This window comes from Sebastes umbrosus, chromosome 12 (genome assembly GCF_015220745.1).
Source record: "Sebastes umbrosus isolate fSebUmb1 chromosome 12, fSebUmb1.pri, whole genome shotgun sequence".
Classification (NCBI taxonomy): Eukaryota; Metazoa; Chordata; class Actinopteri; order Perciformes; family Sebastidae; genus Sebastes; species Sebastes umbrosus.
In genome coordinates, this window is record NC_051280.1 from 17,957,915 (window position 1) to 17,983,448 (window position 25,534).

At 40.3% G+C, this 25,534-nt stretch overlaps 2 protein-coding genes, 1 long non-coding RNA gene and 3 other non-coding genes across 6 annotated transcripts; 3 read left to right on the forward strand and 3 right to left on the reverse strand.

Annotated features, from left to right (window-relative positions):
* Positions 1–3,542: 3,542 nt before the first annotated feature.
* Positions 3,543–11,868, reverse strand: wu:fb16f03 (eukaryotic translation initiation factor 4 gamma 1). The gene is made up of 6 exons (XM_037788370.1): positions 11,839–11,868; positions 6,648–6,767; positions 6,309–6,452; positions 6,099–6,180; positions 5,672–5,812; positions 3,543–4,993 (listed from the first exon to the last, which is right to left on the reverse strand). The coding sequence occupies exons 1-6, from the start codon at positions 11,866–11,868 to the stop codon at positions 4,812–4,814; spliced, it is 699 nt and encodes a 232-aa protein (XP_037644298.1). The 3' UTR covers positions 3,543–4,811.
* Positions 9,925–9,993, reverse strand: LOC119499487. Its single transcript, XR_005209410.1, has one exon. It is a non-coding gene; the product is annotated as a small nucleolar RNA SNORD66 (small nucleolar RNA).
* Positions 11,869–11,883: 15 nt separating the features above from the next.
* LOC119499037 lies at positions 11,884–13,857 on the reverse strand. The gene is made up of 3 exons (XR_005209232.1): positions 13,808–13,857; positions 12,218–12,279; positions 11,884–12,012 (listed from the first exon to the last, which is right to left on the reverse strand). It is a non-coding gene; the product is annotated as an uncharacterized LOC119499037 (long non-coding RNA).
* An 18-nt stretch (positions 13,858–13,875) lies between these two features.
* On the forward strand, positions 13,876–23,428 carry LOC119499139 (eukaryotic translation initiation factor 4 gamma 1-like; the record flags this gene model as incomplete). Its single annotated transcript, XM_037788371.1, has 15 exons — positions 13,876–14,010; positions 15,881–16,255; positions 16,494–16,640; positions 16,726–16,962; positions 17,056–17,160; positions 17,375–17,497; positions 19,126–19,404; positions 19,643–19,789; positions 19,852–20,088; positions 20,179–20,283; positions 20,498–20,648; positions 20,736–20,860; positions 21,813–21,996; positions 22,275–22,415; positions 23,080–23,428. Coding segments are annotated over 15 exons (2,688 nt in total), but the record flags the coding sequence as incomplete, so codon positions are not given.
* Positions 16,292–16,360, forward strand: LOC119499481. Its single transcript, XR_005209405.1, has one exon. It is a non-coding gene; the product is annotated as a small nucleolar RNA SNORD66 (small nucleolar RNA).
* Positions 19,441–19,509, forward strand: LOC119499484. Its single transcript, XR_005209408.1, has one exon. It is a non-coding gene; the product is annotated as a small nucleolar RNA SNORD66 (small nucleolar RNA).
* Positions 23,429–25,534: the final 2,106 nt, after the last annotated feature.

The following is a 25,534-nucleotide window of genomic DNA, read 5'->3' on the forward strand; positions in this document are numbered from 1 at the left end:
TGCAAACTTTACCACCTTTAAGAGAGCAACCAAATCCTGTTTAATTCAGCGACAAACCTGTACTCATGTCTAGTTCTTCATGTAATGTTTTTAAATGTGTGCTTTATTGTATTTATTTATTTATTGTACCCATTCCTGTTTTAATCTCTTATTTTCACAAAAAGTCCTTCTAGGGACAGGTGTTTGCAAATTAGCATCCGCTATAAGCACTATGTTACTGGCATCAAATAGCTGTTTTTAAGTTGTCTATGTACATTGTATTGGTCCTATTAAATAAACCATGAATGAATGAATGAATGATTACATTGAACTCCAGTTATAGTCCACACACCACATACAACCACATCATCCTTTTCTATCCATCATTCTCTTTTAAAACATCATCTTTTTATCCATCACCCTATTAAACACCATCCTTTTAGCCATCATTCTTTTACTTCTATCTATCTACCTATTTATATTTATTTTACTTTATTTTATCTTATTCTTTTTAATCTTTTAGCCTTAATTTGATTTGCACCCTTACTTGACAGCCAGCCACCCCTACTCCTCTCAAGCGCACACGCTGTACACAGTCACATGATATTGATCTTGCCCAGTTATGTTGGCTTTTTTTTTTAAGTTTTCTTCATTTCTTTGTTGTTGTTTTTTTATCTATTTATTTTTCATTAATTCATTTTTATTTTATTTATTTACTTTTATTTTTTCTCTAAATTTAGTTTTATCCATATTTCATTTTATTTTATTTTGTTATGAGGAAAAAGAAGAAGAAGAAAATAATAATAATAAATATATATATTTATATATATATATATATATATATATATATATATATAAGGGAAACAAAGGGAAAGAAAAGGAAAAAAAAAAAAAACTCCTCAACTGGCCGGGCATGGGCCGTGCTGCTTCAACACCAACTGGGCTCCTCCTCCATCTCCTCTCTCCTCCCTCCAATTGATTGGCTCTGGATAGAAAAGGGCAAAAGCCCTGAGCTATCAAACAAGGTTCACAAATTTACAACTGTTTTCAGTTGGTGTTAACTGTTCATCTGTGCATACAGTCTATGGGGGGACAGACTTTAACATAACACCAGACGTCAGTGATATGAGATTTTCAGCCAGGCTAAAAGCTGTTAACATGTCACTTTGTTAAGTTTTAATATGTTTCCATGCGAGAAAAATGGCCATTTAAATTCCCGATATGTGGTCAGTTTAGTAAACATTCTCTCACGGAAGTTTAGTATGTTTTCAGATAGGTCAGGGGTCAGCAACCTGCAGCCCCGGAGCCACATGCGGCTCTCTGTGGATTTATAAAAATGGAAATGAATAACTGTTTTTGTATACATTTTAATTTTTATTTATCATTGTTGTAGGTCTATGGTACGATGGTACGACGGAGTATTAGGGGCACATCGAGGAAAAAAAAATAAATCTGAGATTTTGAAAAGGTTATGACTTTATTCTCGTAATATTACAACTTTTTTTTGCATAAAGTTTCGACTTTTTTCTGGAAATCTCCTATTTTTTTCCCTCAATGTGGTCCCTAATACTTTGTCGTACTCGTGCTCAAATGTTTTGCGGCTCCAGACAGATTGTTTTTTTTTGCCTAAAATGAATCCTTTGATAGTAAAGGTTGCTGACCCCTGAGATAGAGTGAAGATGTCTCTGCTCAGCGCATATTGTACACCACTGTATACAGCCCATTTGTGGTCAAACTATAAAAAAAGCGAGCTTACAGAGACTTCAGGTTGAATATAATGATGCAATGTTATATGTAATATTACTAAAAAGACCTAGATGTTCCAGTGGACGTGAAATGTTTGTGTCTGCAGGCATAAATACTTTTCAAACGGTCTTAAGAAAGCTCATGTACAAATATATATGCCCGCTTAATCACTCTGAGAATGACATAATCTTGCGGTTGTCTAACATCAGATGTAGCACTACACGGTACCAATCACAGCTGTGGAGGCACTGGAATAGTTCTTTATATGTAAGGCATTGATGTATGTATATATTTATATTAATATTAATATTTTTAATATATTTTAATCATGACTTTTAATAGTGCTTCCTGTATTGTAATGTATTGTTGTTGATTTTTTTCTTTTTTCTTATCTGGACCTTGAGTCTGCAATAAAGTTTGAATTGAATTGAATGGAATTGATCCAAATAACGGCCGTTTGGAAATTTGCTGCAACGTTTTTGGAGATGTGAAAGAGCCGCTGGTCGTGGGGTGCCATGAACCCGGCCTGGCCCAGTCTTGACAAATTTTGAGCCAGGTTAAAAGCTGTTGATATGCCACTTTAGTAAGTTTTAATGCTTCAGTAGGCAGAATTTTTTGCCATCATTGGGCAAAAATTACAAAATAATCTTTCAGAATATTGTTATTCAAGTGCTCTAAGAGATAACTCACCTTCTGCACCTCCTCATGGCTCTGTTTTCATGCTAAAAATCGAACCCGTGACGGCAGACTTTGACCAATCACAGGTAATTTCAGTGAGAGAGCGTTCCTATTGGCTGTGCTCCGGTCATCTGACCGGTACTTGGCATTCCTTCAAGAGATTTCCAACATGGTTGCATGGTCACAAACTTCTCATTTTACAGCTAAACAGAACACTACAAGATGTTTCTGAAAACATTTGAGGCGAGAAATAGGCATTACTGTAACAGAATTTTGATTAATAACTACGTTATCAACGGTATCTGCAGTATGAGCGCAGTGCAGAGCAACGAAGGTTAGCTAACAAAACGATGGTTAAAACCGTATTTACTTTAAGTTAGTATACGGCAAAAAACTAACACAATGAGTTGCAATGGCAGAGCGGCGCTGTTCCTGTATGCTATCCGCTCGTGCTCCAGGGAAGTGAAGAAAAGTTTGGTTGTAATGTGGCGTTAGCAGCCTACATCCTGCAGCTAAAGTGAACTGCCTGCAGTGCCCGCTTCAAAGTTTATGAATATTGAAGGGGTTTCGTGTCCAAATTGCTCCAAATTCAACAAAGCACTCCCTTGGGTCCCCAGCAATACACCTGCCAAATATGAACTCGATCGGAAGATCGGTTCTTGAGATAGCAAAGGACACACCCACATACATGGTGTTTGAAGCCGACCGAGCGTATACGTTCAGTGGGAAAATGAAGGGTCAGTGGAGGGTAAGTAGACCATTTTTTTGTTAATCCAGCCATGATAAAACCTACACAGAGGCACCAATCCGACTTTTTCTCTCCCACTTTAATACCTACTTTTCCCAAAATTAAAAATCTCTTTCACTGCATGTAACTAATTGGAGTTATTTTAATGTAAAGGTAATAGGACCGGAGAGCGTGTCGAGTCCGTGTTGACGGAATGAATTAAACTGATAACAGAAACACCGAATTTTTATGACCATGACGATTTAATGTTGATTGGTGACATCATGGCTGATAACTAGTCCCCTTAATAAGGTCAGTCAATTTGGAGCGTCTCTGTTCAACCATAACCACACATAACCATAAAATCTCTGGGGAATTCGACATGTTTCAGACAGACTTATGCAAAACTCCGTTCAGCAACTTAATAAGTCCTTTATTTGCAATGCTCCGTTACCTCATCTTTCCAGTTTCCGATGCAAAAGAAGCAATAATTTCTTAAATAAAGAAAGCAAAAAAAATATTTACAAAATTCCAATACAACTAATAATCAATGGATTATCTAAAGCACCTCTCTGCATCTGGACAACTGTTGCTTCTGTTGGAAAAGGATACACTGCAATTACATCAGCAATTTATCGTTTCTGAAAAATAAAACTGAAAAAAAAAAAAGTTTTTTTTAATTATTATTATTATATATTTACAGAACGCTCCTGAAATAAGTTTCCACTTTAAGTAGAAAAGGCTTTCGGATCATTTCTGTGTTGTTTTTTTTTTAAAGTTTATATATTTTTCATCAAGTCAATTTTCTGTAGATTTCAAGTTTTAACGGTGATTGGGTCATTAAGTGTCCTCTACGACAGCTCAGGGTTAAGTATAGAAGAGGTAAAGATGAAGAGTCAGTCAGTGTGGCTCACTACTGGGGATGGAAGAGGATGGCTTAGAGGAAGCATTAAGACCATCCCCTAGTAGTCAAGGTCAAAGGTCAACACCGGTCCTCCATGTTTCTCCTTGTCCTCTAAGTTCATGATGGGAAACAGGAAGAGAAAATAGACAACCTTTGCTTTAAAAACTCCATCCATCAAATTAAGATTAGTTCATGTACATTTGTCTATCGACGTTTCGGCCACTGTATCATTAATAGAAACACACTTCAGTCATGCTGCACACTCCAGTAAGGGACAAAGACATAAGAGTTGAGTTTGGATTGAACACACATTATGGCATGACGATACCCACGTATCAGGGAACCCACTACACCACACGCCCCTGCTGTTTATTCTTGCAGATCAGATAGGATGTTAGGCATTAGAATTATCTAGAACCATAAAAAAGCAGCCTGTTGGTTTGTATTATTGTGAGAAAAAGAGTTTCGTAGTGATGTGGGATACTTCACACCTCGTTAACAAGCAATCCTGCTGAATCAGTTTTCAAGTTTATTTGATGAGGACACTTGCTGTGACAAGCAGGTGGGGAAATAATGAGGAAGCAAGAGAGGGAGGGTAGAGAGAAATGATTGTTTTCTGAGTCCATCCCTCAAAGAAAAGAAAAAAATAATAAAGATTTATCCTCATTGAGGATTGATTTGAGTCTGCCTCTCTGGCAATATTGTCCATGACTCTCTGCAGCCGCCTGCAGAGCCCCCGCCTTGCCAAAGGGGGGCGGCAGCTTTCAGTTCAGTCTTTTACTCCTTGTCAGACTCCTCCTCGGCCTCGCGGAGCCAGGTGAAGAAGGCGGTGACTGATTTCAAGGCCACACCTTTGCCTGTTTGCTCCGCAGGGTCTTTGCTGGTTTCCCATTTGTAAAAGGCCTCCTCTTTAATAACGTCCTCGTCGTACAAGGCGTCAAAGAACATCCGCAGAAGGTCTGTAGAGACAGGATACAGAGGTTAATACTGATCTGGCATTGGTAAAGAAAAACAGTTGGCTACAGAGGAGAAAAAAAGATTGGTGTTGGTGTTACTGTAACATTTTTGAGGCTGTTGTTTGTCCCGTTTTCATCGGCATCATAAAATTTAGACTTTTCCCTCGTCACGTCACATTATTTTGCATAGATGTGGTGTTATATCCAACAAATGCGAAGCATTGTATTGTGGGATTGTGGGATTGAGGGATTGTGGGCAGATAGTAGTGTTCATGCCATAGATGCTACATTTTTGTTAAATTTTGGGATTTCTTTATGTAATACATCAATTTCACACAAGTTTAATAAAATGAAACGTGTTGCGTGTCCAAATTGCACTAAATTAAAAAAAGCACTCCCCTGGGTCCCCAGCAATACACCCTCCAAGTGAAGTAGATCGGATGAGCGGTTCTCGAGATATGCAAATAACACACAGACAGACAGAGGTTCCTCGCTTCATAGTTCGATTTTTAATACCACCTCAAACTATGGGCTCAATGATGGCAATATTTGCATTTTGAATTAACCTCAATAACAGTCAAAACCTGAAAGGTATGAGCTCAAACAACTTAAGCATATTTTTTTACAGGGCTACAGTTTGGTATTTGTTACTGATGACTCTACAGGTGGATGAATACTCACTCACTGGCTGCTCCATGTGCACAATCAGAGCCTGGAGGGCGTAGAGGGCCTGCAGCTCCTTCTGCTCATCAGACAGGTATCTCTGCAGCAGACTGGCTCTCCGGCTGATCTGCTGTGCATCCACCCTGTACGAGTTGTCACCTGAAACAAGGAGAGACAAACTTATCAACGGAGATAAAACTTCTTGTATGCCATGAAAAATGTTTACTTTACAGGCCTGCTAAACTAAATCACATATTGTGATTTGCGATTCAACAATCAGAACATCGATATATCAGTAATACTGAAACATTTTAAACATGGAGAATTCATGCCGCCGCTGTCAGATGGAAAGACTAACAGTGGTGTCTAACAAACAAAGACATAGGATCATTTCAGCCAAAAACAAACAGCCGTTACTTTTACATACTGCGTTAGTCATACTTACATATGATGGCAGACTGACACACTGACGTCATCAGTGCTCGTACGAACTGGTTGGAAGCAGTTTGCTGCTCGTCCAAGTTAGCCTGAAAAAAGAAAGTTGAACAGAGGAAACATAAATGACTCATGCAACTTTTATATTGAATAAAAAACCACATGGAATACTAAAGTCTTAAGTAAAACATGAGCTACATCACCAGTACGTTTAACTCACCTCAGCCCAGTCTCTGATGCGCTCGTTGTTGGCTTTGTCCTGGATGAGTCTGTCCAGCTGTTTGCTGAGCTCCTCTCCAGTGAGGACCTTCTTCTCATCCACTTCCTTTGACTCCGTCTCCTCTCCTGTGGTGAACTCCACTTTCTAAATTACGTAACAAACAAAGAAAAATGAAGACCCTCTTATAAGTTGTTTGCTTTTAATTCTTTATTTTTTTAAACAACCAAAACACAACACAGGGCATGAGGGGTAAGTGGGTATTGGCATGAGGACTGCATTTGTGTCAGCAATTAAATATCTTTATTTCTACAGTATATAATAGATACTCATGATAAATACCTGCTCAGTCACAAACTTGTTGTCGTCTTCATCCTCAGCAACTTGAGGACACTCTGCCTCCTTGTGGATCTGGTCGATTGTTTTAGGACCCTGGTCTCCTCTATGAGGCACCCAGTTATTCTGTAGATCAGAGATGGACGATGGTTATAAAAACAGTCTGTAACTGTTCTAACACCTGTTGTTAATGTCTACATTCATGGTTCACATGCAACTCATAATACCTGTGGATTACTTCACACACAGTATAAAAAAATGTTGCTCATTCAGGAATATTTCTTATCAGTGATGCCACTGTGAAGGCAACTCTCACGAGACAGTGAGAGATCCAAGACGGTGGCTTCCATCTGCTCGACTACTGATCCAAACAAACATCTCTCCTCTGACATGAAATCTTTTTTTGCGTGTGTGTTCAGTAGTGTGGTAGCTGCGCTGTCCCGAAGCTTTGATTATTTCTCACCGAAGCTTCAAAGACCAAAAAATGGTATTCGGGACAGCCCTATATATGATAAAATGTATGTTGTATGCTCTTTTATTCATTTATTTATTATGTTTTCCCATATTTCACCACATTCGTTTTTTTATTTCTCTCCATACATCCACCCTATGGACTCCACCCCAGACCGACTGTCTAGAACACACCCACACCCACCAACATCATCTTGTTCTCTTATCCCCTGACAAAATGTTGTTAACTGGCCTGTATTCACTTTTCTTGTCGTCCTCTTGTTGTTCTGTTAGTGTAGTGTTTTTTGTCTTGCAATGAATTAAAAAAAAAACATCCTTAAACAGGCTTAAAATACACATACTGTATGTATATATTGTAAATAAAGTTTGTTGAAGTATATAAAAAATTCAATAAAGAAAAGGAATATTTCTTAGTATTAGTCACCACAGTAAATGCTTGTTATTGCAATATTCTGTTATGGATTAATTAATATTTACATATCTGAGGTCCAAGATGTCTCGTAGCATTAAGCGGATTTTGGACGAGGTCTTTTTCTCTCTGATGATCTTGCCCATCTGGTTGAAATACTGATCCATGCGAGGCTGACGGACACAGAATTTTTTTTTTTTTATGAGTCATGGCTACAAAAAAGTGTGTAAATGTTTGTGTGTTCATGCTTTACTTACCTTGGCCTTCTCAAAGTCCAGATCTTTACCAATTGTGGAGAGCAGCATGCAGAGACACTCCAGAGACTCTTCATTATGATTCTTCAGTAGTTTCACTACACAGTCGTGCATGATGACCTTTGTCAGCATCTTCAGCTTGAAGAGCTCGCCAATGAACTTTATGTTACCCAGTGAACGGCGTTGGGCCTGGTCTCTGGACTCCTGCAGCTCCCCCCTCAAGTGCTCACGCTCCTCTCCCTGAGGGCAGTGGGGGTAAAATCATCAGTTTAGTCTAAACCATAGACTGTATATAAAGATGGACGACATGACAGCTCCCCAAAAGTGAAGCCAAAACATCGTGATCGCCCCCTAGTGGCTGGTTGCAGTATAGCTCGATGTTAGTGGATGGAACATGGGTCAAACTAAAAAGTCAAAGAACATGTCAAATACATTTTTCCCAAAGATGGTTTCTGTCATTTCAGGTAGTTCTTATCACGCTGATGTATGTCCAAGTGTTAATTTTTCTGATAATTTTGGTTTTAATTAGTTATTTGATGCTATAAAAAGGAGATGAGACGTCATGATTGGCAGCTGTGATTCTCTCTCGCTAACAAGCTGTGGCCGTGCTCGGCTTGCGATTGGTTTGGGCGGGTGTGTGGGCGGGACCTCGACACCACCACCCGATCACTACTGTGCAGACTCTGGCTCCAAATGATGTCAAAATTTCAAGATGGCAGTACAAAAGTAGAAGTGCCGTACAAAAGTAAAACAAAATTATTTCTATTCTATTGTCATATTATAATGTCTCTACCGAAATGGCAAATATGCATATTATTATATCTATTTACTTACTTATTTATTTATTAAACTTTTTTGCCCGGCCGCTTCCCAGAGGAGCATAAAGTGAGTGATGGACATAAATGGAAGTTAGACAAATCCAGCACACAGGTTTTGAGAGCAATCTCAATCTCCTCCAAAATTGATGTACAATAGACCACAGACCATGGATGCATAAGAGGTTGTGCCCTGTGCTTTTGCCCTATGTTAGTAAATAGCCTGTACATTAAATTCTGTGGTTCAAACCCGGCTTGGGGCCCTTCTGTGTGGAGTTTGCATGTTCTCCCCGTGTTAGTGTGGGTTTTCTCCGGATTCAGTCCAAAGACATGCAGGTTAGGTTAATTGTTGACTCTAAATTGCCCGTAGGTGTGAATGTGAGCGTGAATGGTTGTCTGTCTCTATGTGTCAGCCCTGTGATAGTCTGGCGACCTGTCCAGGGTGTACCCTGCCTTCGCCTAATATCAGCTGGGATGGATCAAATTCTGTTAATGTCATGCTACTAGCACAATAAACTAATAATACTAACACATCCACCACGATATAGGCTTACAGCATACAACCCACGGGTGAATTATCAGATAATGAAAGTGATGAATTACTGCCAATATATGCATTATTACAGCCGCATACAGATAGCAGGAAGCTGGCAGAGCCGGATGTGTCATATGAGCATGCAGGGCGGTGCAGTCCTGTGGGTCTGATGCACGTTCATTATGCCGAGGAAAATAACTCTTTTGGCTACTTGTGAATTTTAAAACTTTTATGACATAATGATTTAAATGAGGGCTATTTAAGTGTTCGTACTGGGAAGTTGATTTACCTAAAAAAAAAAAAGATCCACTGATTTATAGACGCCTCGTTCTATATCCATGGCTGAAATTGGCATTTTCAGTCCAAAATGGCAGAAGCGCTACCACAGTGCCATCTAGCGGCTGTTGTCAAAAAAGCACCAGAGTTTGTTTCTTTAATTCTTTACTCTTCGGTACAGTGGGAGGAAGTGGAGACAACACTATGGTGGTTGTGACAATGATGGTAAAAGATCACATTTCTTACTTCTTTGGCAGCCTCTATTTCTTTTTGCTTTTTCTCAAAGATTTCATCATCATCCTGTTCCTTCTCAAACTCAATCTTGCAGTTGAGCAGCAGTTTGCGGAAGTTCACAAAAACTCCTGGCTTGTCTGAGGTGGGGACTTTCAACTGAAGAAGGAAACCATTGAGTATCATTAAACATTGTTATTGAATATACATTTTTCATTTCGCTGATAATCATATGGGTTAAAAGTTTGATTATAAAAACGTTAAACAGAAAATGAAGAGTGATTAAAGTGTGCTTCATCAGGTCCATCATGAACATTCTGTGGCCCAGACACGTGGCACAAAACAGAAGTCATCATTGGAGTAAATGAAAAGATCTGGATAAAATCACAAGACTTACCCCCATAAGGCAGCGGCACATGTTGGCGTAGACCATAGAGGAGTTAGGCTCTGAGATGGCCTTCTCAAAGATGAGCTCAACGGTTCCCTTCAGCCTCTCCTCTGTGTCTATCGTCAGATCCATCACTTGTCTCATCAGCTCCAGAAACTTCTGAGGGGTCAGCTTGTCGAGGATACTGTGCAGACGAATGAACAGCTCTTGAGTCTTGACCTGTTCGGGATCGTCGTCTTCGTCTTCCTCTGTGGCGCGTTCTCGAGTGGACTTTTTCGCCGCGGGCTTCCAGGCCTTCTCAGCCTTGTTGAGCTGCACGTCGTCACCGAGGGACATGCTGCTGAGGATGATTTTCCTGGGCTCTTTCCTCTGACCCTGCTGGGAGCGACGTAGCCCAGGTTGCATATTTAGAAAAGTTAGAAAAGAAAACCTTATACAACAAAACAAATACATGGAATCATGCTGTAATCGAAAGGGACAAGAATTTCCTTTCATTAGAAACCACCCCAAAAAAGGGAAGAGACAAATTCACTCACCGGGCCTCGTGGTCCTCCCACTGATCTGCTCCCAAGGTTCCCCAAATACGAGGGAGTAAAATCAGGACCAACATTCATCATTCGAGCTGGGTCAGGAGGCCGCATTGGAGTCTTGTTTGCCTGAAGTTAAAGAAAGGAAAAATGACCTTAGGTGTCCACACAAAAATACAAAACACTGACAAGACAAGATGAACGTCAAGTTTCCTCATTCTCCATTATATCACCATGATATATTAAAAAAAACAATTGTGCTCATGAGGTCAAAAGATTTTTTAGGGCTTTTATTGCCTTTGTTAATACAGCTGGAGAATGACAGGAAAGGGGGGAGAGAGGGGATGACACGCAGCTAAGGGCTGTGGGTCGGAAACAAACCTGGGCCACTGCCAAGGACTCAGCCTACATGGGGCGCACGCTCTAGCGGGCGAGCTAGAGGTCACCCCAATGAGGTCAAATTTAAGTAAAATACTTCCATGCAGCTTCTATTTCAATATCCACTTATTTGTTATTAATGTCACATATGAATGACATTATTATCGCACTCCACAGCAAAATGATGTAAAACGTCCCCTACCTTGTCCAGGACCACGCCACTGATGGTCGGCAGGCCATCAGGTTTGTTCATACTGACGCTGATGAACTGGAAGCCCAGGAGGAACTCCCTGTCGTACCGCTTCTTGTCTTCTGGGTCTATCGGCTTCCATTGTTCTGAGAGATGTACAAGAAATATTATATGTGTTGCATTAACATTAAAAAAAGAAATACATTTGACTGTGCCCTCGTTTTTTTGATGCACCTCTTTTTTGTTTTTAACTTTAGGGTGCATGTGTGCATGGAAAAACATATCTACACATGTACATCAAAACAGCAGCTACCGTACAACTACACACAAAAAAAAACTTCAACAGTGCCATCTCTGGAGAATCTTAGTCACAACCTACCTTCTTTGTACTGGTATTTCTGATCAGTTGGCTCAGGTGTGGCTTTAGGTACTGCATTCTGCTTGTCCTCTTGCTCCTCCCAGGTCTCATCTACAACCTCAGCGGGAGGTTCAGGTGGAGCAACAGGGGCCGGGTCGGCCTGAGTGGAAGATGGTTATAAAACAAGTCTGTAACTGCTCCAACACCTGTCGACATTCATGGTTCCTACAAGACTCAAAATCTCCATGAATTATTTCACACACAGTATAAAATAATTTTGCTCATTCAGGATTATTTCTTAGCTTTAGTCACCACCATAAATGCTTGTTATTGCACTATCCGGTTATGGATTCATTCGTATTTACCTTTCTGAGGTTCAAGACGTCTTGTAGCATGAAGCGGATTCTGGACTTCTTCGCCGTTGGCTTCCAGGCCTTCTCAGCCATGCTGAACTGCTCGTCGTCACTGAGGGACATGCTGCTGATGATTTTCCTGGTCTCTTTCCTCTGATCCTGCTGGGAGCGACGCGGCCCAGGTGGCTAAAAGGAGGGGAAGGCAAGCGTCATCAACACAATGCGGTGTCACTATCTCCAAAAGTCCCTATATCTAGTGAGAAAGTCGCCAAGTCGGCAACACTGACAGTCCGTCCGTTCAGGTCTCTCTCCAAAGCCACTCCCCAAAATTATCATCATGACCATATTATAATGAACGTGAACAGCGAACATGGCTATTGTTAGTACTCACAGCTGTCAAGTTAGCAGGTAGTGGAAGACTCCAGTTGTGGCCCGTACAGGCCTATTACAGTCCTGTGAAAGCCACAGATACCAGATTATTTTCTCTGTTTTGTCAGAGCATTTGATTTATTGATTGCTATCAGGATGTAATGATTACCAACTCCAGCTTTAATGTACAGTATTTTCAACTATTATTACTTGTCTTATGTAGACAAATACATTTTTATAAAATTACAACTGTGTTTTATTGTCATGCATTATCTGTTTATACACAAGTTATGGATACTTCACAGGATGAGTTATCGTTGTTGACAAATTACATTAATAAACACTTAAATTATCTTATCTGCTGACAAATACATTATTATAAGATAAGATAAGATAAGATGAATCTTTATTAATCCCCAGGGGGAAATTCAGGTGTCAAAGCAGCAAAGCGCAGCTACAGAGGTACAGGTGTACAAAAAGATTATAAAACAATAAATAGAAATCCAGAATAGACATAGTGAATGAACATAGTGAATGGACATAGCATGTACCGTCCGTCAATAATAAAATGTAGTGTACAATAAATAGATGTAATATGTGCAGTCTATAAAATGGTTTATGGGATGTAGTGTAAAGTAAGTTTAAAGTGCACCAGTGGTTAGGAGAGCTGGTTGCAGGTAGTGCAGATAGTGCAGTTTTCATGTGGGAGTCAGCCTTGGTTATGTATTATAAAACATTTATTAAATGTGTACATACTGCTTAGAAGTGTTAAATGAGTGGGGCAAAAGACAGTGGTTATTATCTAATACTGTGAGAAAAAGTCATTTTAAGACCTTTAATATTTTTTTTACTTCATATTTCATTTACATGGAGCATATTGCTAAATAAATGTGTTTCATTGAAACATAACAGTGCTGATTGTATCAGGAGCACCAGGCAAATAATGAATGGTGAAATGATGAGCTGATTAATCAATGCACTATTGATTAATCAGCTTAATATTTATGTAATTTACCAAGCAAGACAATGCTGAATATTGTCACCTCTGTATCTCACCGTGAGACAGCACCTTTCCAGGGAAATGAAAGTGAAACTTATGTCTGCTGTCTTCTGCTGCACAAACACTAGAGGTAAGTTTCACTCTCTCATAAACAGATATCGAGTGTTTTTTAGGTGAACCTTTCTTTTAGGTGATAAAATATGTTTTGCTGCCAGTCCACAACAGTATATAACTTTACTCCTGTAGCTGGTAACCTTTAACTACTTCTGTCTGTTTCTCCACACTGTCATCTACTGCAGGTCTTACACCGACTATAATAATAATAATAATCATAATAAATTGGACTAATATAGCGCCTTTCAGAAACCCAAGGACGCTTTACAAAGGGGGCACACAAAATCATACTAAATAATAACACAGAGGAGAAATTAAAGCTATTAAAAGAGTGATGTGTAGGAAGAGTCAGCTGAGATCATTAGCCTTGATGAACAGGTGGTGTTTGAGGTATAAGTACCTCAAAAAAACACACTTCAAAACACCCAAATTATCCCTTTAATGTCTGGAAGTATGGCTTTACAAGTTATATAAGTATGGCAAAAAAAAAAGACTTACACAATTCCATAGACGGACGCTGTTTCTGAAGGCTCTCTGCTCGACCAAGGCCTGATGAAAGAGGCTGAGTCACGCGTCATATCTGCCGGCGGTATCACACATGCGCAAAACCATCCAAGAAAGACGCCCCATCCTCATCCAGGTGTTGGTCGAGCAGACAGCCTTCAGGAACAGCGTCTGTCTGCCTTTGCAACTCAATTTGTGTAAGTCTTTTTTTTGCCATACTTATATAACTTGTAAAGCCATACTTCCAGTCATTAAAGGGATCATTTGGGTGTTTTGAAGTGTTTTTTTGAGGTACTAATACATAGTCAGTGTATTACCTACAGTAGTAGTAGTAGTATTAGTAAACACCTCCAGTGTGGAGATACAGACAGTAGTAGTTAAACGTTACCAGCTACAGGAGTAAAGTTATATACTGTTGTTGACTGGCAGCAAAACATATTTTATCACCTAAAAGAAAGGTTCACCTAAAAAAACACTCGATATCTGTTTATCAGGAAGTGAAACCTCCTCTCTAGTGTTTGTGCAGCAGAAGACAGCAGACATACGTTTCACTTATGTGAAAGGTGCTGTCTCACGGTAAGATGCAGCTGGTGAATTACATAAATATTAAAATAGTGCATTGATTAATCAGCTCATCATTTCACCATTCATTATTTGCCTGGTGCTCCTGATACAATCAGCACTGTTATGTTTCAATGAAACACATTTATTTAGCAATGTGCTCCATGTAAATGAAATATGAAGTAAAACAAATATTAAAGGTCTTAAAATAGATTAATAAAGGTTCATCTTAACTTATCTTATAATAATGTATTTGTCAGCAGATAAGATAATTTAAGTGTTTATTAAAGGGACTATTTGTAACTTTCAGAAATGTTTCTTAACAGCGACACCTGTGGCCGTGAAATCAACGAAAGTCGGCGTCGGGCTCGCGCTTGCTCGCTCTCAATATACCCGAACGAGCATCACTCAAAACAGTGAGGCGACACACGTCAGCTAAAACCACAATATCACTCTATATTTCAGCTGCTTGGCAGTAATGTTAGCTGACCAGATGAAGGTCTCTCCATGAACATGATTTAGATCTGATCCTAGTGTTGGCTTTTCCTACCTAAGTGCAGGCTGAGGCAGCGGGGCTCTCCAGCGTGTCTCCCTGCTCTCTCCACCCGCAGCCGGAGAGAGCAGAGGAGACACCGGCACCCGGTCGGTAACGAGAAGACAACGTAAATCTCTGTAGAGCTCCGTCACTTCACAAGACACGGGAAAGCTCTGTTGGTCTGGAGGAGCTGCAGCAGTTATTTCTGCACAAACGTCCCCTGTACATTCACTAGATATTCTCAGAGCTAAACTAACTCTTCTGCAGTGTGTAGTGAACGTGCGTTCACGTCTAGAGGTGGAGCGAGCTGAGCTGTCTGGAGGAGTGACATAGAGTGAAGGCGAGCAGGCAGAGGAGGAGGGTACAGCGGCTACACGCGAACGCGCATATGCGAGCGCGCATGTGTGACGACCCGCTACATTTATGCGCGTACAAAGTTACAAATAGTCCCTTTAATGTAATTTGTCAACAACGATAACTCATCCTGTGAAGTATCCATAACTTGTGTATAAACAGATAATGCATGACAATAAAACACAGTTGTAATTTTATAAAAATGTATTTGTCTACATAAGAGAAGTTATAATTGTTGAAAATACTGTACATTAAAGGTCGAGTTGGTAATCATTACATCCTGATAGCAATCAATAAATCAAATGCTCTGACAAAACAGAGAAAAAAATCTGGTATCTGTGGCTTTCGCAGGACTGTAATAGGCCTGTACGGGCCACAACTGGAGTCTTCCACTACCTGCTAACTTGACAGCTGTGAGTACTAACAATAGCCATGTTCGTTGTTCACGTTCATTATAATATGTTCATGATGATAATTTTGGGGAGTGGCTTTGGAGGGAGACCTGAACGGACGGACTTCAGTGTTGCCGACTTGGCGACTTTCTCACTAGATTTAGGGACTTTTGGTGACAGTGACACCGCATTGTGTTGATGACGCTTGCCTTCCCCTCCTTTTAGCCATCTGGGCCGCGTCGCTCCCAGCAGGGTCAGAGGAAAGAGACCAGGAAAATCATCAGCAGCATGTCCCTCAGTGACGACGTGCAGTTCAGCATGGCTGAGAAGAAGGAGAAGTCCGCTCAAAGCCACGGCGCGGAGGAAGACGAAGACGACGATCCCGAACAGGTCAAGACTCAAGAGCTGTTCAAGCATCTGCAGAGTATCCTCGACAAGCTGACCCGTCAGAAGTTTCAGGAGTTGATGAAACAAGTGATTGATCTGACGATAGACACAGAGGAGAGGCTGAAGGGAACCGTTGAGCTCATCTTTGAGAAGGCCATCTCAGAGCCTAACTCCTCTGTGGTCTACGCCAACATGTGCCGCTGCCTTGTGGGGGTAAGTCTTGTGATTTTATCCAGATCTTATCATTTACTCCAATGATGACTTCTGTTTTGTGCCACGTGTCTGGGCCACTGAATGTTCATGATGGACCTGATGAAGCACACTTTAATCACTCTTCATTTTCTGCTTAACGTTTTTGTGATCAAGCTTTTAAACCATATGATTATCAGCGAAATGAAAAATGTATATTCAATAACAATGTTTAATGATACTCAATGGTTTCCTTCTTCAGTTGAAAGTCCCCACCTCAGACAAGCCAGGAGTTTTTGTGAACTTCCGCAAACTGCTGCTCAACCGCTGCCAGAAAGAGTTTGAGAAGGACCAGGATGATGATGAAATCTTTGAGAAAAAGCAAAAAGAAATAGAGGCTGCCAAAGAAGTAAGAAATGTGATATTTTACTGTCACTGTCAAAAAAGACCACAGAGTTTTTTTGTTGTTTAGACTAAACTGTATCTGCCCTCAGGGAGAGGAGCGTGAGCACTTGAGGGTGGAGCTGCAGGATTCCAGAGACCAGGCCCGTCGCCGTTCACTGGGTAACATAAAGTTGCTTGGTGAGCTCTTCAAGCTGAAGATGCTGACAGAGGCCATCATGCACGACTGTGTAGTGAAACTACTGAAGAATCATGATGAAGAGTCTCTGGAGTCTCTCTGCATGCTGCTCTCCACAATTGGTAAAGACCTGGACTTTGAGAAAGCCAAGGTAAGTAAAGCATGAACACAAACATTTACAAGAATCACTTTTTTTTGTAGCCATGACTCATGAAAAACACTTTTTTTCTGTGTCCCCCATCAGCCTCGCATGGATCAGTACTTCAACCAGATGGACCAGATCATCAAAGAGAGAAAGACCTCATCCAGAATCAGTTTAATGCTACAAGACGTCTTGGACCTCAGAAGGGTAAATATGAATTAATCCATAACCGGATATTGCAATAACAAGCATTTATGGTGGTGACTAAAGCTAAGAAATAATCCTGAATGAGCAAAATTGTTTTATACTGTGTGTGAAGTAATCCACGGGGATTATGAGTCTCATAGGAACCATGAATGTCGACAGGTGTTGGAGCAGTTACAGACTTGTTTTATAACCATCTTCCATCTCTGATCTACAGAGTAACTGGTTGCAGGATGAGGGATGGAACATGGGGGGCCGAGGCTTCCACACACCAGGACGTCGCTGGACTAGCCAGTATCAGGATGAGGGGTGGAACACCCGCCTTAGCAAGATCACAAAGGTAACATCCTAATCTAACATGGAAGTTTTTACTACATTTATTGTCCCCAGTTTCAGGTTTTCACTCTGTTTAACTCAAGGCTTTGGCGCTTGTTATTATAGTTAAATATAGTGTTATTGTTATTGTTATTGTTATTGTTATTGTTATTGTTATTGTATTGTTATTGTTTGAAGTCTAGAAGTTTTGTTTGCGTGCACGGTAAGAAATTGCCCCAGTCTTGCACACTTATTCTGCTAAATCACAAGAGAGAAAGACCTCATCTAGAATCAGTTTAATGCTACAAGACATCTTGGACCTCAGAAAGGTAAATATGAATTAATCCATAACTGAATATTGCAATAACAAGCATTTATGGTGCTGACTAATACTAAGAAATAAGAAATAAAAAAAGAAGGGAACTAAGGGAAAGCATAATAAAGGAAATAAATAAAAGAGCAAAAAACATAAATTATATAATAATAATGTACACTAATGCTAATACTAATCCTACCTTTGCCAACAACAAAGCTACTACTAATAACAGCAATAATAATAATAAAGTCAGGGGGAGTCCACTGGCAGTGAAGCACGACCAGGAAGCTCCAGAATGGGTCCAGCTTTGGGTCGCCCGACCCTGATACGAGGGGGCTGGACCATTGTGGGCATGATCCCTTAAAAACAGCTCCCAGACCCAAAGGAGGAGCCTGTTAATCAGGGATTTACAGTCAGTTGATTTAGATGTGGAAAGGAGGAATAATAATATCTAGGGCTGTCAAAGTTAAAGTGGCAGTAGGCAGAATATTTTTGGCATCATTGGGCAAAAATTCCATAATAACCTTTCAGCATTTTGTAATTCAAGTGTTCTGAGAGATAACTAGATGGCTCTGTTTTCAGGCTTTAAAAAATCTAGCCCTTTGATCGGTACATGGCATTCTTTCAAGAGATTTCCAACATGGCTGCCGGGTCACAAACTTCTCATTTTACAGCTAAACAGTACACTACAAGATGATTCTGAAAACATTCTAGGCGAGAAATAGGCATTAACATTACTTAATATTGATTCATATTCGATCAACGCTGCCGAGTTTTACCGTTCTGTCGGAGTTGGCGAGTGATTGGCATTCGGCTCTCATAGACAGCAGACCTCAGATCAGCTCTTACTGCTTGTTTTCCTCCAGTCTGTAAAATCTTGCAGATGCCGTTAGGAGCACCGGAGGACACAGAGGCACATGATTTTTTTCAGGTTACCTGTTTCATGTACTACTGTCAGGATACAGCAACTGTTTTATAAAAATAACTTTTTTTAATCATATTTGCTCCGATCTCGCCTACTTCAGCTTTAACACGGTAATAACGTGTTAACGCAAATTTGTTTTAATGCCACTAATTTCTTTAACACATTATTGCAACTTGTGATTTTTAGGTTGTAGCGGGCTCAGTTTTAAAGCTAGAGTGAAGATAATGGTATCATGTGAAATTGGAAAATCTAAAGAATCCATTGGTACCAACACATTGGGGAGTGGCTTTGGAGGGAGACCTGAACAGACGAACTGTCAGTGTTGATGACTTGGTGACTTTCTCACTAGATATAGGGACTTAGATAGTGACACCACATTGTGTTGATGACACTTGCCTTCCCATCCTTTTAGCCACCTGGGCCGCGTCGCTCCCACCGTGGTCACAGGAAAAAGCCCAGGAAAATCATCAGTCCCGAACAGGTCAAGACTCAAGAGCTGTTCAATAGTCTGCACAGTATCCTCGACAAGCTGACCCCTCAGAAGTTTCGGGAGCTGATGAAACAAGTGATGGATCTGACGATAGACACAGAGGAGAGGCTGAAGGGAGCCGTTGAGCTCATCTTTGAGAAGGCCATCTCAGAGCCTAACTCCTCTATGGTCTACGCCAACATGTGCCGCTGCCTTATGGGGGTAAGTCATGTGATTTTATCCAGATCTTATCATTTACTCCAATGATGACTTCTGTTTTGTGCCACGTGTCTGGGCCACTGAATGTTCTTGATGGACCTGATGAAGCACACTTTAATCACTCTTCATTTTCTGTTTAACATTTTTGTGATCAAGCTTTTAAACCATATGATTATCAGCGAGATGAAAAATGTATATTCAATAACAACGTTTAATTATACTCAATGGTTTCCTCCTTCAGTTGGAAGTCCCCACCTCAGACAAGCCAGGAGTTTTTGTGAACTTCCGCAACTTGCTGCTCAACTGCTGCCAGAAAGAGTTTGAGAAGGAACAGGATGATGATCTAATCATTGCGAAAAAGCAACAAGAAATAGAGGCTGCCAAAGAGGTAAGAAATGTGATCTTTTACTGTCACTGTTGTTGTTTAGACTAAACTGTATCTGCCCTCAGGGAGAGGAGCGTGAGCACTTGAGGGTGGAGCTGCAGGAGTCCAGAGACCAGGCCCGTCGCCGTTCACTGGGTAACATAATGTTCATTGGCGAGCTCTTCAAGCTGAAGATTCTGAATGAGGTCATCATGTACATCTGCATAGGGGAACTACTGAAGAATCATGATGAAGAGTCACTGGAGTGTCTCTACATGATGCTCTCCACAATTGGTAAAGACCTGGACTTTGAGAAGGCCAAGGTAAGTAAAGCATGAACACAAACATTTACAAGAATTACTTTTTTTGTAGCCATGACTCATAAAAGACACTTTTTTCTGTGTCCCCGTCAGCCTCGCATGGATCAGTACTTCAACCAGATGGACCAGATCATCAAAGAGAGAAAGACCTCATCCAGAATCAGTTTAATGCTACAAGACGTCTTGGACCTCAGAAAGGTAAATATGAATGAATCCATAACCAGATATTGCAATAACAAGCATTTATGGTGGTGACTAAAGCTAAGAAATATTCCTGAATGAGCAAAATTGTTTTATACTGTGTGTGAAGTAATCCACGGGGATTATGAGTCTCATAGGAACCATGAATGTCGACAGGTGTTGGAGCAGTTACAGTCTTGTTTTATAACCATCTTCCATCTCTGATCTACAGAGTAACTGGGTGCCTCGTAAAGGAGACCAGGGTCCTAAAACAATCGACCAGATCCAGAAGGAGGCAGAGATGGAGGAGCACAGGGAACACATGTCCAAGAAAGAGGGAGGAGGTGGAGGAGGAGGAGGCGACAGGATGGGAGGGAACAATGGTAGAAATACTTTATGTCCTGGAGGAAAGGCTGTGTACACACAGAGATTGGAATAATATTGAACTCTTATTTTCATTTTTTTCTCAGCAGTTAAGCGTGAGAGCGCCCCCACTCCTCCTCCCTCTCTTCCAAAACCTGCCTTGAGTGAAGAGGAGTTGGAGAAGAAGTCGAACGCCATCATTGAAGAATACCTCCACATTAATGACTTGAAGGTACAAACATGACGCCATGCAACAAAGTCTATTTTACTTAAATGTATGCATATTATCAGGCTAAACAAGCAAATGCTTGGAATACGAAACCCCTCTGAACGGCTTGTGTGTCTTCTGCTGCTTCTGTAGGAGGCGTTGCAGTGTGTGACAGAACTGTGTTGGGGGTGTGAGGAGAGAGATTTTAAGCTCTTATACAGAGAAGACACACTCCATAATGAAATACCTTCATACAATCTCATGGACACATAATGTCCTGTGTATCTATTATGTAAGGTATAATGTACAGCGAGTCGGTCATTGTTGTAAAAAAAAAAAAAACGGCAGGGCGACGCCGCAGACGGGTCTTGCATCGCCCTGCCAGAGTCTCTTTCACAACAATGTACCTGTACATTATCCCGCTTATTACACAGCTAATTACTTAAGAAATCAATAATTTGGCCAAAAAAACAGTCCGCCAGAGTCCGACATCACAACTTTGACCATAGCAACGGTCTGTTATACATAGCAACATAGCAAGAAATAACAGGCCGTAGAACGCCGTGATTGACCAATCAGAATCGAGTATTCAACAAAGCCGTGCAATAAATAGAAATAAAGATATTTTATTGCTGAAACAAATGCAGACCTAATGCCAATACCCACTTATCCCTCATGCCCTGTGTCGTGTTTGATTGTTTAAACAACTTAGAAGTTGGGCGCCTGGGTTAGCTCAGTTGGTAGAGCGGGCGTCCATGTATTAAGGCTTGGTCCTGACCGCGGCGGCCTGGGTTTGAATCCGGCCTGTGGCCCTTTCCGCATCCACTCTCTCTCTCCCCCCTTTCAAGACTCTATCCACTGTCCTGTCATAAAAATGGAAAATGCCCCCAAAAAAATAACTTTAAAAAAAAACAAAAAAACTTAGAAGTTGATTACTTACAAGAGTATCTTTAAATGTCTTTGTTACGTAATTTAGAAAGTGGAGTTCACCACTGGAGACGAGACAGAGTCAAAGGAAGTGGATGAGAAGAAGGTCCTCACTGGAGAGGAGACGGAGTCAAAAGAAGTGGATGAGAAGGCTAACTTGGACGAGCAGCAAACTGCTTCCAACCAGTTCGTACGAGCACTGATGACGTCAGTGTGTCAGTCTGCCATCATAGGTAAGTATGACTAACGCAGCATGTAAAAGTAACGGCTGTTTGTTTTTGGATGAAATGATCCTATGTCTTTGTCTGGTAGACACCACTGTTAGTCTTTCCATCTCACAGCGGCAGCATGAATTCTCCATGTTTAAAATGTTTCAGTATTACTGATATATAAATGTTCTGATTGTTGAAACACTAATCACAATATGTGATTTAGTTTAGCAGGCCTGTAAAGTAAACATTTTTCATGGCATACAAGAAGTTTTATCTCCGTTTGTCTCTCCTTGTTTCAGGTGACAACTCGTACAGGGTGGATGCACAGCAGATCAGCCGGAGAGCCAGTCTGCTGCAGAGATACCTGTCTGATGAGCAGAAGGAGCTGCAGGCCCTCTACGCCCTCCAGGCTCTGATGGTGCACATGGAGCAGCCAGCGAGTGAGTATTCATCCACCTGTAGTGTCAGCAGTAACAAATACCAAACTGTAGCCCTGTAAAAAAATATGCTTAAGTTGTTTGAGCTCATACCTTTCAGGTTTTGACTGTTATTGAGGTTAATTCAAAATGCAAATATTGCCATCATTGAGCCCATAGTTTGAGGTGGTATTAAAAATCGAACTATGAAGCGAGGAACCTCTGTCTGACTGTGTGTTATTTGCAAATCTCGAGAACCGCTCATCCGATCTACTTCACTTGGAGGGTGTATTGCTGGGGACCCAGGGGAGTGCTTTTTTTAAATTTAGTGCAATTTGGACATGCAACACGTTTCACTTTAATAAACTTGTGTGAAATTGATGTATTACATAAAGAAATCCAACAATTTAACAAAAACGTAGCATCTATGGCATGAACACTACTATCTGCCCACAGTCCCACAATACAATGCTTCGCATTTGATGGATATAACACCACACCTGTGCAAAATAATGTGACGTGACGAGGGAAAAGTTTAAATTTTATGATGCCGATGAAAACGGGACAAACGACAGCCTCAAAAATGTTACAGTAACACCAACACCAATCTTTTTTTCTCCCTCTGTAGCCAACTGTTTTTCTTTACCAATGCCAGATCAGTATTGACCTCTGTATCCTGTCTCTACAGACCTCCTGTGGAGGTTCTTTGACGCCTTGTACGACGAAGACGTTATTGAAGAGGGGGCCTTCTACAAATGGGAAACCAGCAAAGACCCTGCGGAGCAAACAGGCAAAGGTGTGGCCTTGAGATCAGTCACCGCCTTCTTCACCTCGCTCCGTGAGCAGGAGGTGCTGATAGAGGAGGAGGAGGAGTGGTCTGACTAGGAATAAAAGACTGAACTGAAAGTTGCCGCCCCCCTTTGGCAAGGCGGGGGCTCTGCAGGCGGCTGCAGAGAGTTGTAGAAAATATTGCCAGAGAGGCAGACTCAAATCAATCCTTAATGAGGATAAATCTTAATTATTTTTCCTTTTCTTTGAGGGAAACAATCATATCTCTCAACCCTCCCTCTCTTGCTTCCTCATTACAGAAATGGCAGTTGTCCAGATGCAGAGAGGTGCTTTAGATAATCCATTGATTATTAGTTGTATTGGAATTTTATTAATATATATATATATATATTGCTGTCTTTATTTAAGCAGTTATCGCTTGGAACCAGAAAATGTTCATCATTTTTGCTTGAGAAATTACATAAATATCAAAATAGTGTATTGATTAATCAGCTCGTCATTTCATTATTAATATATTGTCTGGTGTTTCAGATACAGTCAGCACTGTTATGTTGCTGATAATGTTCACTTATTGGGGATTGGTGATTATTAGTGGTTCTAATTTGTCTTGAGTGTTTGTATATAAAAATGAACACAAACCAACAGACAGTGAATGTGGGGCTTGTTGGTAATCTTTTGTTTTATTTTAAATATGTCTGTTAACGTGATAATAACATTAACTAGTTCGTTTTAACGCCACTAATTTCTTGCCACTAATGTTGTGTTGTTGGCACAACTGACAGCCGTAACCATCTTGAAATAACTGCAGTTCCTCTCTTTTGTGCCACAGAGCAGCAAAATGCGTTTTTAAATTCCAGTTTTATTTTTTTCTCCTTTTCTTTCCCTTGGTTTGGATATATATATATATATATATATATTCCTTCTGTTGTCCTCGGGTCAGATTTGACCAGTTTTTCAAACTTCATTATATCATAAATATAGATTTCTTTAATCTAATTGCCCCAAAATAACATGGATGGTTGCCTACTGTGGTCTTTGCACAAATATTGTCACTACTTTTGTTGAATTGTGGGTGTTTTATTCAAATCTATAGCATCTGTGGTCTTCCCGAGTCAAAATTGACAGGAAGACCACAAGTGTCATTATGTGCTGCTATTAAAAAAATGTAATGCTTTCAAAACATTATTCTGACTAAAAGTTTACATATACCAGTATGTGATAATCCATCAACATTATGTTCCTCTGATAATAACTATATTCAAAATAATTCATAATATCTGCTTTTTGTTTTACTAAAAAAAATAGGTATAATTTCACGGAAATTAGGTTTATTAACCTTAATTTCCCCCCAAAAAAGTGTAAAACTTATTAATTAGGAATGAAGTTGGCCAAAAAGGTGTAACACAGAATTGGGTGATAGTTTATACTGTATGCTTTATAAACAGTCAAACCAGACCGGGTCAGTTTTGACCAGGGAAGACAATAGGAGGGTTAAGAAGCTACCTGCAACACCATCCTTGAATGTTAGAATTAAAGGTGAGCACATTGAACAGGTAACAGAGGTCAAGTATTTAGGGATAATTTTAGATTCTCAGTTAAACTTTAAAAGTCATGCTAAAAAGATTTGTAAAATGATAAAGGTTAACCTTAGCTGTTTTAGGATGATAAGAAATTGCTTGACATGTGACTGTGCCTTGCTGTTTCTGAATTCAATGATTTTCTCACATCTGTCCTAAGGTTTGGCTGCCTGGTCCCAGGCCAACCAGTCCGTAGTAAAACCCATAGAGTGTGTTTACAATAGGGCCCTGAAAATCTTGGACAAAAAGCAAATAAGGTACCATCATTGCCGCATTTTGAGTAAATACAAGATGTTACGTTTTGCAAACTTTATTGATTTTCATTATGTAAAGCTTGCGTTTAAATGTTTGAACGGACTTGCTCCTCTGCCTTTCTGCAAATACATCATGACACTACAGAGCTGTAGAAGATCCACCAGAGCAGCTTCAAGTGGCAATTGTAAAGTTCAATTCTGCAGAGCATCTTTTGCTCAATCAGCTTTTTCTGTGAAAGGAGCGAAGTCTTTGAACTCGCTACCTGATCACTTGAAATCTGCTGCAAACTTTACCACCTTTAAGAGAGCAACCAAATCCTGTTTAATTCAGCGACAAACCTGTACTCATGTCTAGTTCTTCATGTAATGTTTTTAAATGTGTGCTTTATTGTATTTATTTATTTATTGTACCCATTCCTGTTTTAATCTCTTATTTTCACAAAAAGTCCTTCTAGGGACAGGTGTTTGCAAATTAGCATCCGCTATAAGCACTATGTTACTGGCATCAAATAGCTGTTTTTAA

What these genes read in the sequence shown, in the direction of transcription:
- wu:fb16f03 (XM_037788370.1), bottom strand. Translation starts at nt 11,868, where the DNA reads ATGCTACAAGACGTCTTGAACCTCAGAAAG. An exon ending in ACGTCTTGAACCTCAGAAAG is followed by an intron (nt 6,768 to 11,838) that starts GTAAATACGAAT and finishes TCTGATCTACAG; the next exon opens with AATAACTGGGTGCCTCATAG. An exon ending in GCACATGGAGCAGCCAGTGA is followed by an intron (nt 4,994 to 5,671) that starts GTGAGTATTCAT and finishes CTGTCTCTACAG; the next exon opens with ACCTTCTGCGGATGTTCTTT.